General features: G+C 38.5%; 1 protein-coding gene across 1 annotated transcript; it reads left to right on the top strand.

Annotated features, from left to right (window-relative positions):
- Positions 1–4,401: 4,401 nt before the first annotated feature.
- LOC104247424 (UPF0496 protein 1-like) lies at positions 4,402–5,989 on the top strand. The gene has a single exon (XM_009803440.2). It carries the CDS (start codon positions 4,574–4,576, stop codon positions 5,774–5,776), a length of 1,203 nt encoding a protein of 400 aa, XP_009801742.1. The 5' UTR covers positions 4,402–4,573; the 3' UTR covers positions 5,777–5,989.
- The last annotated feature ends 10,217 nt before the right edge of the window (positions 5,990–16,206 follow it).

Here is a 16,206-nt window from a genome sequence, read left to right on the forward strand (position 1 = left end):
AAACAAAATAACAGTGCGGAAAGAAAGCCTGACATCAGGGTGTCACTAGTCATGATCATTTACTACCACTGTCTGACAACATTAAGACCAACATGGCCGGGAAAATCACTGAATACAATTAAGGGAGAATGTGGAGGGAGGAAAGCAGGATTGCGATTGTCAGGCAGCTACCTTGCTAACTCCACTGAACCTGCCACTGAGTAATCAACACCCGCCACCTAGTTCAAAAATACCTGAATCTGCACACAAGGTGCAGAGAGTAATGTGAGTACGCCAACTCAGTAAGTAATAAAAGTAAATAGAGACTGAGCAGTAAGAAAACACATAATCCACATTATAACACCACAATAAGTACAATATGTTTCCAAAACAGTATATAAATCAAATCATCTCGTTAAAATTTCCAATTTCAGTAAAAATCCTTTGAAAATGTTTTTCAATAATTTTTAAAACAAAGTGATAAAATAGTGAGTAAAAATAGTGAAACCATAATCAGCCCCTCAGGAAAAACTCACTCGTGTACATCCCCTCGGGCAATATAAATCACAAACAGCCCCTCGGGCAAGACATGTATCATAAACCGCCCCTCGAGCATAACATCGATCAGAACCAGCCCCTCAGGCTACCTTACAGTCACTCATAGTCAGCTCCTCGGGCACAACATGAATCAAGATTAGCCCCTCGGGAAACATCATATCACTCATTCTAGGTACCCGCGCTCACTGGGGGTGTTCAGACTCCGAAGGGGCTCCTACAACCCAAGCACTATAACAAGCCATCTCTTGGCATAATCAGTCAAGCCCTCAGCCTCATAACATCAAGCCACCTCGTGCCATAAATCAATCAGTCCCTCGGCCTCACAATATTATGAATCAGTAACAACCTACTACAGCGTGTAGCCCGATCCTATAATATCCTCACAACACAGGCCCTCGGCCTTACTTAGTCAGAAACCTCTCAAACCACCCGGGCTAACAGTAAAACAGGGTGTTCAGCCCAAAATATCTTTTATAGTATCAAAATAGATATTAAATCAAAACAGTGAGGAATAGTAGTAAAATGCCCCTAAGGGTCCAAATAGCTTGGCACGAGGCCCAAATATGGCATTCAACCCAAAACATAGTAATACTTTCTAAAGCACAGTAGTATCAAATAGTTTCAGTCAAATATATGAATTAATAGTCGTACGGGACGGACCAAGCCACAATCCCCAATGGTGCGCTCCCCCACCCTCTTCATCTAGCGTGTGCATCACCTTAAAGTAGTGAAACGATGTAAAATCCGAGGTTTCATACCCTCAGGACAAGATTTACAGTCATTACTTACCTCAAACCGGACGAAGATTTACTCCGAAATGCTCTTGCCTCTCGACTCGGCCTCAAATCGCCCCGAATCTATCCGTAATCAAAATCATATCATCAATACATGCCAAAGGAACAAAACCCACACGAAAATTATCAAATTAGATCCAAAATCCCGAACTTTCGCAAACCCGACCTCCGGGCCCACGTCTCGGAATCCAACAAAAATTGCAAAACTAAAACCTCCTTTCACTCCCGAGTCTATACATACCAAAAATCATCAAACTCGGACCTCAAATGGCCCTTCAAATCCCCAATTTAAACTCTCGAATTTCAAGCCCTAATCTCCAAATTTCTTCTCAAATTTTCCCACTAATATCATGATTAAGCAAGGGAATAATTGCCATAAACACAAGATATAAGGTCCAAGTAGCTTACCTCACTGAAAACACTTGATTCCCCCTTGAAATCACTGCTTGGAGCTCCAAAATTGACCAAAAATGGTGGAAGAATGAGCAAGATTCGCGAAGGGGAGCTTATATACTTTCTTCCCTATGGATTCCACACCTGCGATCCCCTAAGCGCACCTACGCTTCCACTTCTGCGGAAAATATCCGCTTCTGCGAATTTCACTTAACATCACAGCCCTCGCATCTGCAGTTGGCTTACCGCTCCTACGGCATCGCAGATGTGGTTTACCAAGCTGCACCTTCTAATTGTCAATTACTGGATTGATCTCGTTGTGTAGTATTACTTATGTAGATTCTTATGTTATACAAGGTTTTCCTCTCTGGTTCAATTTGGTATTTATTGATCGTAAAGGTGTTCGTGGTTTGAATTGTTAATTTTACTATGCACATTGAATATTTGGTACTGATATGGTAGGATCGAGTTGCACGCTGCATTAATGGAATAAGAGTGGATTGATAAGGTGGAATAAGGGTGGATTGATATGGTAGAATAAGGGTAAACTTGTATTGTACAGTAGGATCGGGTTGCACGCCGCAACAGGTGGAATAAGGGTAGATTGATATGGTGAAATAAGGGTGAATTAAAATACTGATATTGATACATGGTAGGATCGGGTTGGGCACCGCAATATTTATATATTATCTCTATTGTTGATGTAGACAAATGTCAGGTATATGGATACTTATATGGCCTTGTCGGCCTATGTCTTGAGTTTACAAATGATCATGTCGGCCTTATAGGCCCGCATGTTACATGTAAAAGTTTCTATATCATGTTGGGTCATCCTATGTCTAGTATTCCCTTATGTTTTACTCTGATTATCTCATGACGACCCTTTTACCAATGATAGTACGATAAGAAAGATATGTTACGTTGGTACTCGGTTGAGTAAAGTATCGGGTTCCCGTCGTGGCCCTTCGGTTGCCGCAACATTTATATATTATCTCTGTTGTTGATGTTATTATGGTAAAATAAGGGAGGATTCTGTGTTGTACGGTAGGATCAAGTTGCACGTCGCAACAACCTATGTGTTTCCATTTCTTGAGTTGTGTTGGTTTTCAGTATTCTCATTTGAAATGCTAAGGATTGGTAATTCTAGACAATACTGGTTTATTTCTTGAGGCTGTAGTTATTATTCTAAGTTGACTGTTCTATCCCGTTCCGTATTTTCATTTTCTGTCATTATTATATACTGCGTACAAGTTGTAGTGTAGGGGACCCGCCTTAGCCTTGTCACTACTTCGTCGATGTTAGGCTCGGCACTTACAAATTACATGGGGTTGGTTGTGCTCATACTACACTCTGCAAAGAATTTAGAGTCGGTCCCAGTAGCGGTTATCAGTGAGCTCGGATTGGACAACGTACACAGACTTGAGGTACAGCTGCTCAGCGCCCGCGACTCCTAGAGTCCCCTACTCTTCCTTTTATTTAGATGTGTATTTTCATTCTAATAGCTTTGTATTTATTTCAGACCCTTGTATGTATTATTTTAGTAGCACGTGCACTTGTGACACCGGGTTCAGGAATTTGTAGCAGATGTTTGGTAGTTTTAGCTTCCGCATTTATACTTTAAATTATTTCAGTTATTTCAGTTCTTTCTCATTATTTAATTTAAATTGTTAAAAATGGATAAAATGTTCTAACGTTGGCTTGCCTAGCAAGTGAAATGTTAGGCGTCATCACCATCCCGACAATGGAAATTCCGGGTCGTGACATATTGCCACCATCAGATACTCAAACGTGGTTAACACCATTATTCCCTTTAGTTATGCTATTTTCCAAGCAAAGAACCCCCTAATTTAAGTCATTAATAATGGATTGGGAGCCTTTTAAGGTGAAATATGTATAATTTGTAAATAATCTTTGTTTAGGGCGGGTAATATACAAAATTAGGACAATTTTAATAAATAAGTTTCAAATAATGTATAGAAAGGAAATAATCCCATTAATAATTAGGGGAAAGAGACCAATGTCTTTTTTTTTTTAAAGTTCTTTTTTTAGTTATTATTTGTACTTACTATTTTTCCCTCTTGGAAAATTAAAGAAGATTAATTTTTATGTTTTGCAAAGAAATAAAGAAGTGGGCGTGCAAATCACACAATAAAAAATAAAATAACATGGCGCAGATCACAAAAAAGGCGTACGTTAGAGATGCAAAACGCAACAGAACCGAAATATGATGATTGTTGCATTTAAGAAATTCTTTTTTCCTTTCTCTTCTTTTAAAATATATATTTGTATCTTTTTCTATTAACTACCGTTTTTTGGGTGCTTTAGATATATCACTCAGATTTTAAAAATGTAAAATAGTATTTTCCTTAAAGTTGACCAGCCACCTTATTATCTTCTGAAAATTTAAAATTCCAAAACGTTTTGTTGCCGTAAACCTCAATGCACAAGGTACAACATTTCCAAAGCACACACTACAATAATTTAGACAATAAAATCTACTTTGTCTCATCAAACTCTGTTAGTATATCCTTGTCATATATCTACCATGTCTTTTTCAGACAATAAAAAGAAGATTCTACATTTGAAAATTCCAAATTCCAATTAGGCAAAACAATCCTCTTTTTCTCATTTTTCCCCTCCCCTTGACTTTGTCATCTCCTTCACAACTTCTCCCCCTTCCCCCCCCCCCCCTCATTGTGTTTGTCATCATCCCCTTCCTCATGTTACTTCCTAGCAGTTACCCCCTCCACTCCACTCTCTCACGCACGAATCTTAAACTCACTTTTTAGGACCCCTAAAACCTCATATTTACAAGCTCATTTTGTTGTGTGTGAAATTTTTGCAAGAAAATGGGTAATCAGTGTGCTAGACCCCAAAACAAGACCCCACCATCTTCTCCTCCGGCGCCGGCAGGTTTACCGGCGACACGACCAGAAACAAGCTCAAATTCTGATATTTCACCAGATCTAAGCTCATACCAATCAGCATGTGAAGAAGATCCAGAACTTCAACGGTTTGATTCAGCTCTTCAAGCAAGGACATCGTTAGCACTCAATTCCATAGCTGTTAACATGGACCCTAGGTCCCTTTCTCTTGACTCTTTACGTGAGGTTACTTTATGCTTCTTAGATATGAACCAAGGGGTTGTCAATTTCATTCTTGAAAGCAAAAAAGACATTTGGAAAGACCCTGATTTATTTGATCTTGTTAAGGATTATCTTGAAAGCAGTATTCACATTATGAACTTCTGTTCTTCACTTGATGACTCTCTTGAACGTGCACGTACTAGTCAGTCTATAATTCTTGTTGCATTGACTAAGTTTGAGAATGAGAGCAGTGGAAATGAAGGGGATTCAAAGCTTCTGTTTTCGGAAACTTTGGAACAGTTGAAGAGTTTTAAAGCTGCTGGTGACCCTTTTACTGCGAGGTTCTTTTCATCATTTCACTCAGTTTATTTGCAGCAAGAAGCTTTGTTGATGAAATTGAAGTCGAAAAAGAATAAACTTGATAAGAAATTGAGCAGAGTAAAGACATGGAAGAGAGTTTCTAATATAATTTTTGCTACTGTGTTTGTTTCTGCTATCATTTGCTCAATTGTTGCTGCAGCAGTCACAGCGCCGCCAATTGTGACGGCGTTAGCAGCTGCAGCCTCAGTGCCATTGGGGACAGTGGGGAAATGGATCAATTCAATGTGGAAGAAGTATGAGGATGAGTTGAAGAGGGAGAGGGAGATATTGACTTCGATGGAGGCTGGCAGTTTTGTTGTGATTCAAGACTTGGAGCATATTCGGGTTTTGGCTGATAAATTGCAGATAATTGTTGAGGGGTTGTTGCATAGTGCTGATTTTGCAATTAGGGGAACTGATGCAGTCGCAAGTGCAATGGAAGAGGTCAAGAAGAATGTAAATGGCTTTTCAGAGACCATTGAGGTTTTGAGTCAGCACGCCAAGAAATGTAACCAGGATATTAGGATGGCACGAGCAGTGATCTTGCGGAAGATTGTCAGTCAACCCAGTAGCTCGAATCAGGGCATTGGTATGTTCTTTGAATGACAGTAGCTGTCTTGCTGATTTTCTTTTCGTTCATATACCATGTATGTTTGTAAAAAGTTGGTCCAACTATGTTTTGTTGGGTCTGTTGATTTGAGATTTCTCACCCCTGCAGAAAATTAAGTTATAGTCCTCATTTTGTTAGTGTATCTCCTTTGACTTACTGTTTTTAATTGAGTTACTATACATTGTTGATAACAAATGACATTGATTCAATTTGAATCCAAACAAGTGGGGTGGACTTGGGAAGTTTCTGTAAAAGAAGAATCTTCGGTGTCATTAAGAAATGCAGCACGTTTTCTAGTTGATAATGAGCTGATATTGGCTACTTGATAGGTAAATGTGATGCTTTGTCTCTACTTTTCTTCATCTTTTTCTCTTATTTCAAGATTGTAAAAGTTGGTACTAACTGGCCAAGTGGTGTTTGTGCGGATTCATTTAAAAGATTGTTAATCTAATTACAACAACGACGACAACCACACAGTGGATTCCCACAAGATTGTTAGTCTAAGAAGTTGAAGTTCAGATTAAGAATATTCTTTGTGGTTCTTTATCAATATAGGTTGAAGTCATCACTTCATATCAGAAGAAAGCCCTCATTTATAGTATGCGGTGATTCGAGTTGAACAAGCTTTTGAAGGATTCTTTTGTTTCTTTCTGATTTCTCCGCTCATCTCTGTTCTTACGACCCGTATGGGTGGAGTTCATCTTGTTTGAAGTTTATCTTCAAAAAGAGCAGATGGGGAAGTAGAAATGATGCACGGATTGTGATGAATGCTCAATCTTGCTTGAGCTGATAATTATGAAAGAGAAAACAAACCAAGAAAATCGCTTAAATTTCCAGGTTATGAGAAGTCCTATTTGTTATGACTTCTTAGTTTTGGAAGCTCTACCCTCTCTCCCATTATTCTCTTGCACAAATGACTCCTTTCTTATCATTCGTTGAAACAACTCAAGGATTTGGTGCAACCTCAAGATTCCTTGATACAGTAGAAACTTTGGCCGCATAAATGTACGAGTAAAAGTTGGCACTCTTTGCATTCTTGTAAGGATGATAATTTTTTTTGAAGTTTTATTGAATAACATCTTGACGTTGGCAAGGGTTTAACTTATTTTTGATTTATTAAACCAATGGCTATTTCCAAAGAGAAGTCGATTAACTGTTGGACAGATGACAACTATACAGAAAGATTTGAGATTAACGAACCTCAGGTCATGTGTGTTCTCAAATTTGTGCACGGCATAGCTGCTGCCACAGCCCTTTCTTCATCTTTAACAGTATTTATTAAACTGGTGGTGCTTCCATAGAGAAATATTTGAAAGTTGATTAATTGTTGGACGAATTACAACTTAAATCTCAAAATGATTAGGATTAAGCCCGCAAACATCAGGTCGTATGTGCTCTCAACTTTGTGCAGGGGCATGTGTTGCTGCCAAAACAGGTGTATTTTATAACACTAGAAATCATGGACTCACCAGGTGCATCCTTATATGCTACTCATTTCAGCTGTAACTATATCCATTCATGCATAGCCATCTTAGTTTTCTTTTCTCTTGTTTCTTATGTTTTAATCTTTTTTTTTTAAAATACTTTTCTTTGGATGGTCTGTTGGTGGAGGGAGGTGATATCATAGGAACAATGGTCTAGCGGAGTTAATTATTTTCACCTCAATTTGCTTGCCTGCTTGTTTGTCTTGGTTTTGGATATTTGTCAAACTGCAGGACATCAAACACCTAATTCTGACCTATATCCTTCCAATAACTGGGACATGCCTAATTATTACCTAAAACTGAGACATGAAAGGCCTAAATTTTCTTTTATGGCTAAATTGCTATTAGTCGCCCTTCTTGGACGAAATTTCCTAGTATGCTTGTCTACTACTGAGTACTGAGTAGTGTTATTTGCTGCATAATGCAATTTTATAAGACTGCAAAGGATCCATTCTGACAATTTGGAAAAATGCATCACTACAATCCAAAATTATGTGTTTGATGCATCACTACAATTTGGAAAAATGCATCATTCTGCCAAGTTTGCAAGCATGAGCTTCTGTTATTCAGCTTGCTCACTTTTTTTTGGTGGGGGTGGTAGGTATCTGCGTTTATTAGAATCTATTTGCAGGAATTTTGTGTTACCTTATTTGTTTTGAGTTTTTGTCACGACCCAAAAATCATTAGTCATGATGGCACCTATAACGACCCGCTAGGTAAGCCAATTAACAGTCACTACAATCCAAATGACATTATAGGAAAACAATGAAGAATTATCTGAACATTTATATATGTTAACCCAAGGACTGATAGTACGAATCATGAGCTTCTAAGACTTGGAATTTACAAAGCTGATACAAATAATCACACGATCTGTTTGAAAGTTACATAAACAAATTAGCAAAAAAAAAGATCTAAGGCTACCAAGGACAAGTGACAGCTATATCCGGAATGTACGAACATCTTTAGAGTCAGCTCCCGGCTTCATAAGCAGCTTCGCTCCAAAAATCTGCACGCAAGGCGCAGAAGTGTAGTATGAGTACAACCGACCCCATGTACCTAGTAAGTATCTTGTTTAACCTCGTCGAAGTAGTGACGAGGATTTTTAGTTTAAAAGATGCTTACTGTTATAACCTGTATAGTAGACTAATAGTATAGACAGTTTAAGAACACAACAGATAAGGGTACTGTAAACAACTATGCGAGGCAGTAAACGATTACTAGGAGAAATCACAGTAGTAAATTCATAATCTTTCCTGGTGTGAGAAGTATATTCAAGATATCAAATCAAATGGCACGGTAACACCCTTCGTGCTTTTATGTCTTCCTCGCTATATATATATATATATATATATGTGTGTGTGTGTGTGTGTGTGTGTGTGTGTCGAATCAATTAGCACGACAACACTCGTTGTGCGTTTATCTCATCCTTGCCAAATATGCATATAGCAATACCAACCAGGTAGAATAATTTCTAATAATAATGTTCAAAAAGTAGAGAGTACCCAAAAAGTAACAAATAAGAAGTCGAAAGCATATAGAAAATAGAAATAGACGAGATAGAGGGCACAAAAGTAATGACGGCAAGTATGATAGAAGAACATAAATTTCAGTAATTAACATGGTAGAAGGTTTAGATGTAAATATAACTAACAAGAAGGAAAAAGCATGATTTTTATAAGTTAACAAGTATAGGCATGAATGACTAACATGGTAGAAGACGTGTACTAAAGTGTAACAAAATAGACACGACATATATATATATATATATATATATATATATATATATATATATATATATATATATATATATATATATATATAAAACAAAAGGAAGTAGGCATGGTATTTGCAAGTTACGCAAGTAGAAGGCATGGGCGACACCACAACAATTGAGATACGGAACAAGACAGAATAATAACGACAAGTCACATAAGAACCATAAGTACGACAATAACAGCTCAAGGTAAAGACATTAACGTATATACAAGGAAAAGATATCACAACATAATGCATGTCCCTCGTCCTCACCTGCACGAAAACTGACTTCGTGCCATGAACTCGTGATAATATAAAGTCATGATAATATAAATGCAACGACACAGCATCACCCTTCGTGCTTTTACTCTCAAATGAAATGGCACGGCATCACCCTTCGCACTTTACACTCACATGACATGGCACGACATCACCCTTCGTACTTTACACTCAAATAAAATGACATGGCATCACCCTTCGTGCTTTACACTATTTCCTCTCATGATAAATATATGAAATGGCACGGCATCACCCTTCGTGCTTTACACTCTTCCTCACCAAGCATACATATATTAATGACAAGCGAAGTAGGAAGCATAATTAACATCAAGGAGAGTGGTTAAACAAATATTCCAAGTGAAACTCAATCACCACTTTCAAGTCAACAATAGTTCAATAAACCCTCAAGAACCTTATTGTGCAGGTATTTCAACAAATCTCAAAATGATCTACAACTCAAGTATATAATCTAATATCCCAAAAATAATGGTCGTAGCAATGTATTTGTGATTAAGCATAATGATGACCGAATTAGACATCTAAGTGTTTTCCCACATCCCATCAAATTTAATCAAGTTATAATAAACTAAATCTTAGTTTCTAACATTTAATTCCATATTTTAGTGATCTAGAAGTCAAGTAAGACCTGAAGCAAGAAGGTTACGTAGTTCTACAAGACACAATTTACAACATAATCTATCACCGAGCATAATTAACTCTGGAACATACATATATGTTCGTCACCTCATATATGTATGACCCCCGCAGGTAGCAAATAATGTCAAATAGTAGGAAAAATTCCCTCAACAAAGTTAGGCAAGACACTTATCTCAAACAAGCCAAATCGATACACTAGAAGTGCCATCCCACTCATATCATCCCCTGAATGGCTCGAAACTAGCCAAAAGAACACATCAAATAATGCCATAGGAATCAAACCAAATTGATAAAGGTCGAATCTTTACACATTTACTCAACTCAACCAAAAAAGTCAAACCCGAGACTACACCTCGGAACCCCACAAAACTCACAAAATCCGACGACCCATTCACTTATGAGTCCAAACATACTAATTCACTCAAATTCGACTCTGAATCGATGTTCAAAACTCAACAATTCACTTTAGGAAAGTTTAGAAAAAAAACCCAATTTCTCTTTTGAAACCTTCAATCAAATGCCAAAAACAAAGATAGATTTATGGAATAAAATCAAAAGTAAGTGCAGAACACTTACCCCAATCCTTGTGATGACAATTGCTCCAAAAATCGCCTCAATCAGAGCTCCATAGCTCCAAAAATGCAAAAATGGCCGAAACCCCCGAAATAAAGTACTTTATACTTCTGCTCAGGCATCGTCGCATCTGCAACACACTTAGCCACTTCTATGGCTGTAACAACCCGGACGGTGTTTTTAAGAATTAATGCCCTGATCCCCTATTAACTGCTTCCCCCGTGTTTGTTTCGGCTATTGTGAGTTGTCGGGAGGTTTCGTTTTGAGTTTCGGAGTGTTTTGGGACACTTATTTCCTAAATGAGAGCTTACGCTTTAGAATATGGACCGTAGTCGGAGTAGTGTGAAGACGGCCTCAGAATGGAATTCCGTCGATTCCGTTAGCTCCATTGGATATTTCGGGCTTAGGGGCGTGTTCGGATTGTGTTTTGGAGGTCTGTAGCTTATTTAGGCTTGAAATGCCGAAAGTTGAATTTTGAAGTTTCCAAATCGATAGTGAGATTTTGATATCGGGGTCGGAATCCGATTCCGAAAGTTGGAATAGCTCCATAGTGTTGAATGTGACTTGTGTGCAAAATTTGGGGTCAATTGGACTCGTTTTGGTTGGTTTCGATATCAGTTTTAGGATTCTTGAAATTTCAAGTTCTTTAGGTTTGGATTGGAGAGTGATTCGTGATTTTGGCGTTGTTTGATGTAATTCGAGGGTTGGACTAAGTTCATATGATGTTTTAGGATTGGTTGGCATGTTTGGTTGAGGTCTCGGGGGCCTCCGGTGAGTTTCGGATACTTAACGGATTGGAATTTGGACTTAGGCAAAAATTTGATATTGTTGAACCTGTCATAACCACACCTGCATGTGTGGGACCGTAAGTGCGGCGCCACAGAAGCAGTTTGGGAACCGCAGGTGCGGTCCAAGGCATAGCTGGAGTTGGTCGCAGATGCGGCCCAAGGACCGCATCTGCGAGTAAGTGCGCACAGGTGCGGAATCTGGACCTTTAATGAAATCTCGCAGGTGTGAGTACACAGTCGCAGAAGCGAGACCGCAGGTGCGGTCCCATGATCGCAGATACAGAAATCGCCGGGTAGAAAAAGAGAAAATCGAGGGTTTGAGTTCATAACTTGGAAAATTGATTTGGAGCTCGGTAAAGGGCGATTTCTGGAGAGATTTTGAAGGAGGAATATTGGGTAATGAATCCTAACTCTAATTTGGTTCTAATACATTTATCTATTGTTAGTTTTATCATTTCATTTCGGGATTTGGATGAAAAATTGGGGAAAAGTTGAGAAAAGTTCTTAGGCCTAATTTTGGAATTTTGATCGAGGTTTTGGAATTTGATTTGAGTGATTTTGGTATGGTTAGACTCGTGAGTGAATGAGTGTTCATAATTTGTGATTTTTACTAGATTCCGAGATGTGGGCCCGGGAGGATTTTTGGGCGTTTATCTATTTTCTTACCTTAGCTTCGATTCCTTAAGCTAAATTCGTTGGTTTTAGTTATATTTACATTATGAAATTGATTTGAATAGATTTGGGCCACTCGGAGTTGGATACTCATGGCAAGAGCATGGTTTCGGATTGATCTTGAGCTGGTTCGAGGTAAGTGGCTGGCCTAACCTTGTGTGGGGAAACTCCCCTTAGGATTTAGGATTTGGTACTGTTGTTATATGAGTGTCGTGTACGTGAGGCGACGAGTGCGTACACATGCTAATTGTTGAAAAACCCCATTTTTATTAAGTAAATATCTATGTTTTCTTGTAATTGAGCAATAATTGTACTTGAAGCCTCTTGTTTAGCTTAGGAAAAGCATGCTTATGTGATTTAATTGTCTTACCTGCTTCAATTGCTTACTTGTACTCTGTGCAGCATGTTTAGAGTAGAATTTCCTGTTTAATTCTCGAATAGAACTGTAAATTCTTTCTTGAGACCGTTGTGTGTTTACTTTGGGACTATGGGACGATTTTCCCAAGAGATCCCCTTGCATGTTTATTTTGGGACTACGGATCGGTATTCCGGTAGATTCCCCTACACTTTTACGTTTGGGACTACGTGACGACACCCGAGAGATTCCCCTGTACGGGATATTTACTTTGGGACTACAGATTGGTATTCCGGGAGTTTCCCCTACATATTTATGATTCGGACTACGGGACGACATCTCGGGAGATCCTCTATATATTTACGTTTGGGACTATGGGATGATATCCTGGGAGATCCCCTGTTGCTATCTTTGTGTACCGAGTATGTTCTGTCTGATTTTACTCTTATTCGACTGTTAGTGCTTTTAATTATACTACCGCACTTCATATTGTTTTACCTTGTTATATATATATATAACCAATAGGGCCCTAACCTTATTCGTCACTACCCGACCGAGGTTAGGCTTGACACTTACTGGGTACCGCTGTGGTGTACTCATGCCCTTTCCTGCACATGTTTTCGTGTGCAGATCCAGGTTTTTCTACTCAGCCGTTCTATCAATGAGGCAGGCGACATCAGAGACTTCAAGGTATATCTACCGCGTTCGCAGACCTAGAAGTCCCTCTCTATTCTTCCCTATAGCTTTAGACTTCCTATATTTTTCTCTTGATTAGACATTCTGGAGATAGAACACTATGTAGTATCTATAGCTTGTGATTTCATGAGATTCCGGGTTTTGGGACTTGATTTGGTTTTGAGAGTGAGTATTTGTATATGCCGAGCGGCATCTTAAATGCTTTTATTATGTTTTATCCGCAGTTGTTGCTAGTTTCGTATTTCACTTCCTTTTTCGCAATTTATTAGGCTTACCTAGTCGTAGAGACTAGGTGCCGTCACGACAGTTCACGGAGGGCTAACTTGGGATGTGACAACGATGTTGCTTTTGCGACAAAAGTTCCGCTTCCGCGGAGAGGCACGGAAGAAATGGACCTCGCACCTGCGGAAAAAAGATCTGCTCTTGCAGCATCGTAGGTGCGACACAAGGACTCGCATGTGCGCCAAAGCCCGCTCCTGTGCTCAAATCTCGCATCTGCGTGCATGCAGGTGCGCTATAAAATCCGCTTTTAAGGTCTTCCTCTCCCAGCTCTCACCTCGCATCTGCGATGACAATGCCGCTTTTGCGGCTCCGCACCTGCGCCCATGACTCCGCAGGTGCGGTTACACCTGAACCTCTACCAAACCAGCCTTAGCCAAAATTTCCAAAATGTTTCGAACCTCGTCCGAAACTCATTCGAGCCCCTTAGGATCCCGTCCAAATATACCAACAAGTCCCGTAACATAATATGAACCTACTCGAGGCCTCAAATAAAAACGACGAATCGCACAATGGACTTTGAACTTTTCAACATTCATAACTCATACCGAAACATAGCAAATCAACCCAGAATGAACCCAAAATTTTGCACACAAGTCCCAAATGACATTACGAAGCTATTCCAATTCCCGGAACCACAATCTGAATCCAATATCATCAAAGTCAACTCTCGGTCAAACTTATGAACTTTCCAAACTTTCAAATTTTCAACTTTCGTCATATAGTGCCGAAATCTTCTAGGAACATCCAAATGCAAATCCGGGCATACACTCGAGTCCAAAATTACCATCCGGACATAACGGGACCATCAAAACTCCAATCCTAGGTCAAATACTAAAAAGTCAAACTCTTCCAACTCTTCCAACTTAAAGTTTAAACAGTGAAATTCATTCTTCCAAATCGATACCGAATAACCTGAAAACCAAAACCGACGATTCACATAAGTCATAATACATCATACGGAGCTACACAAGACCTAGCGAGCGAAGTGTAAATACCCAAAACGACCGGTCGAGTCGTTACAGTTTTGTTGGAAATTTAGTGAAAGAAAAAAGAAGCAGACCAACTTTTCCTACTAATTTTATGACCTTGTCCTCATTTTTCTTGTTTCCTTTCCACTTGAATGTGTTTTCAGATGTTGGTTATCAAAAAATAGTTCTGAAAATGACTTCTCTTCCTTTTGGGCGAAAGTATTTTCAATAATCTGAATTCTTAATGTCACATTACTGCTCCAATCAACATTTGAACATTGTTATCAATTTTAATCGAAAAGTTTCATCAACACACTATTCAAATTTGTTAACATTATAATCAGTTATTAATAAATTATTTGTTAGAAAATATGTTTCGCGCTCCAATTATCCTGATTCTGTTCTATGATTTTCCCGTGAGCAATATACAGTAAAAGCTTTTACGCGTTGGCAAGACATGACATACACCTACTTTTACATTTGTCAGCAAAATATGCCGATAGATACATTTTGTACGGAGTTCATGTGGCCAATAGGAAAAAATTTAAGTTGAGATGTTTAAGTGAAAATTTGTAAGGAGCTCAGGTGGCTAATAAGAACAAATTTTGGTTGAGGTGTCTAAGTAAAATTTGGTGCCAAATTTAAAAGGGTTGCGTATATATTTGGCCTTTCTTAAATTAAACGAGCTCCAAGCCACATTAGCGTTGAAAACTTTTAAAGAACCATGTCATTTACTTATCGGTGTCTCCACTAGTACATTAGTTTTCAAAAATAATATATCCTTCTGCACCCGAAAAGAATAATTTCAAATGAAGTTTTACTAGTGGTAAATTGTCTAAGAAAGATATTTCTTTTGTTTGTATCGCAAAAGTCACTTTATTTTGTCATTTTACCTACAAGGTCACTCACTAGATTCAAGTCATTTGAGCTAATGTAGCAATTTGTTTTTTTAATTTTAAATTCAACTATTTAAAAGATAACAAGACTCACTAAAATTATTTTTGACCCACTCCCAAATCCTGTATGGGTCAAAATCTTGCTGAGAAAATTGGGCGTGGGAAGATCGTAAGGTAAAAACACTATATTCTGATTTGGACAGATAGGCCAAGGTCGACCAAAGCCCAACAACGAGCAGTCGTTGAGTAAGCCATAGAGGTCGAGTAGCGAAGAGTAGGAATAACGGCTAGTGTAGTCTTGGAACTAGTGATAGGAATATTCTCCTGAATATTCCTCTTGTTGTACTTTTTAGAGTTTATAGAGAATATCCCATATAAATAGAAAGATAGGGAGAACAAAAGGGGCACGTGAGATTGAATATGAGAAAACGATTATAAGGAGTTGATCTTTGAGAGAGAATACAACGTCTACCTTTCCATAAGTGATTGATTTTATCGATTATTCTTCCTTTTCACTCACATGATCAAAGAAAGCATTTGTATTGGAAAAAAATGAGTTTACATATTAAAGTGGTGTAAAGATGACGTGTCATGACACATAGACTGGTCAAAGAGTTACAACTGGTGTCACACCTCCTTTTTGCGCGCCCGCCCCGAAGGGTTAAATGCGCGGGTGGAGTTTTTCCAATTTAAGTAACAATATTCGAAATGGGATTATTTATTTAATTCAGAGTCGCCACTTGGGAAAGGTTTGGCTTTTGGTGTCCCAAGTCACCGGTTTATCTTGAATCCCAAATCGAGGAAATTTTCGACTTTTCCAAATGAAGTCTGCGAACCAGAAATTCTAAGTAAGGAATTTTGTTGACCCGAGGGAAGGTGTTAGGCACCCTCGAATCCCGTGGTTCTAGCACGGTCGCTTAAATTGTTATAATGGCTAAATATCTGATTTAAATACATGTTATGACTTACGTGCTTTTATTAAGTTTAAACCGCTTTTATCATTATCACTTATTTTTAT

The sequence above is a fragment of the Nicotiana sylvestris genome, chromosome 3 (assembly GCF_000393655.2).
Source record: "Nicotiana sylvestris chromosome 3, ASM39365v2, whole genome shotgun sequence".
Taxonomy (NCBI): domain Eukaryota; kingdom Viridiplantae; phylum Streptophyta; class Magnoliopsida; order Solanales; family Solanaceae; genus Nicotiana; species Nicotiana sylvestris.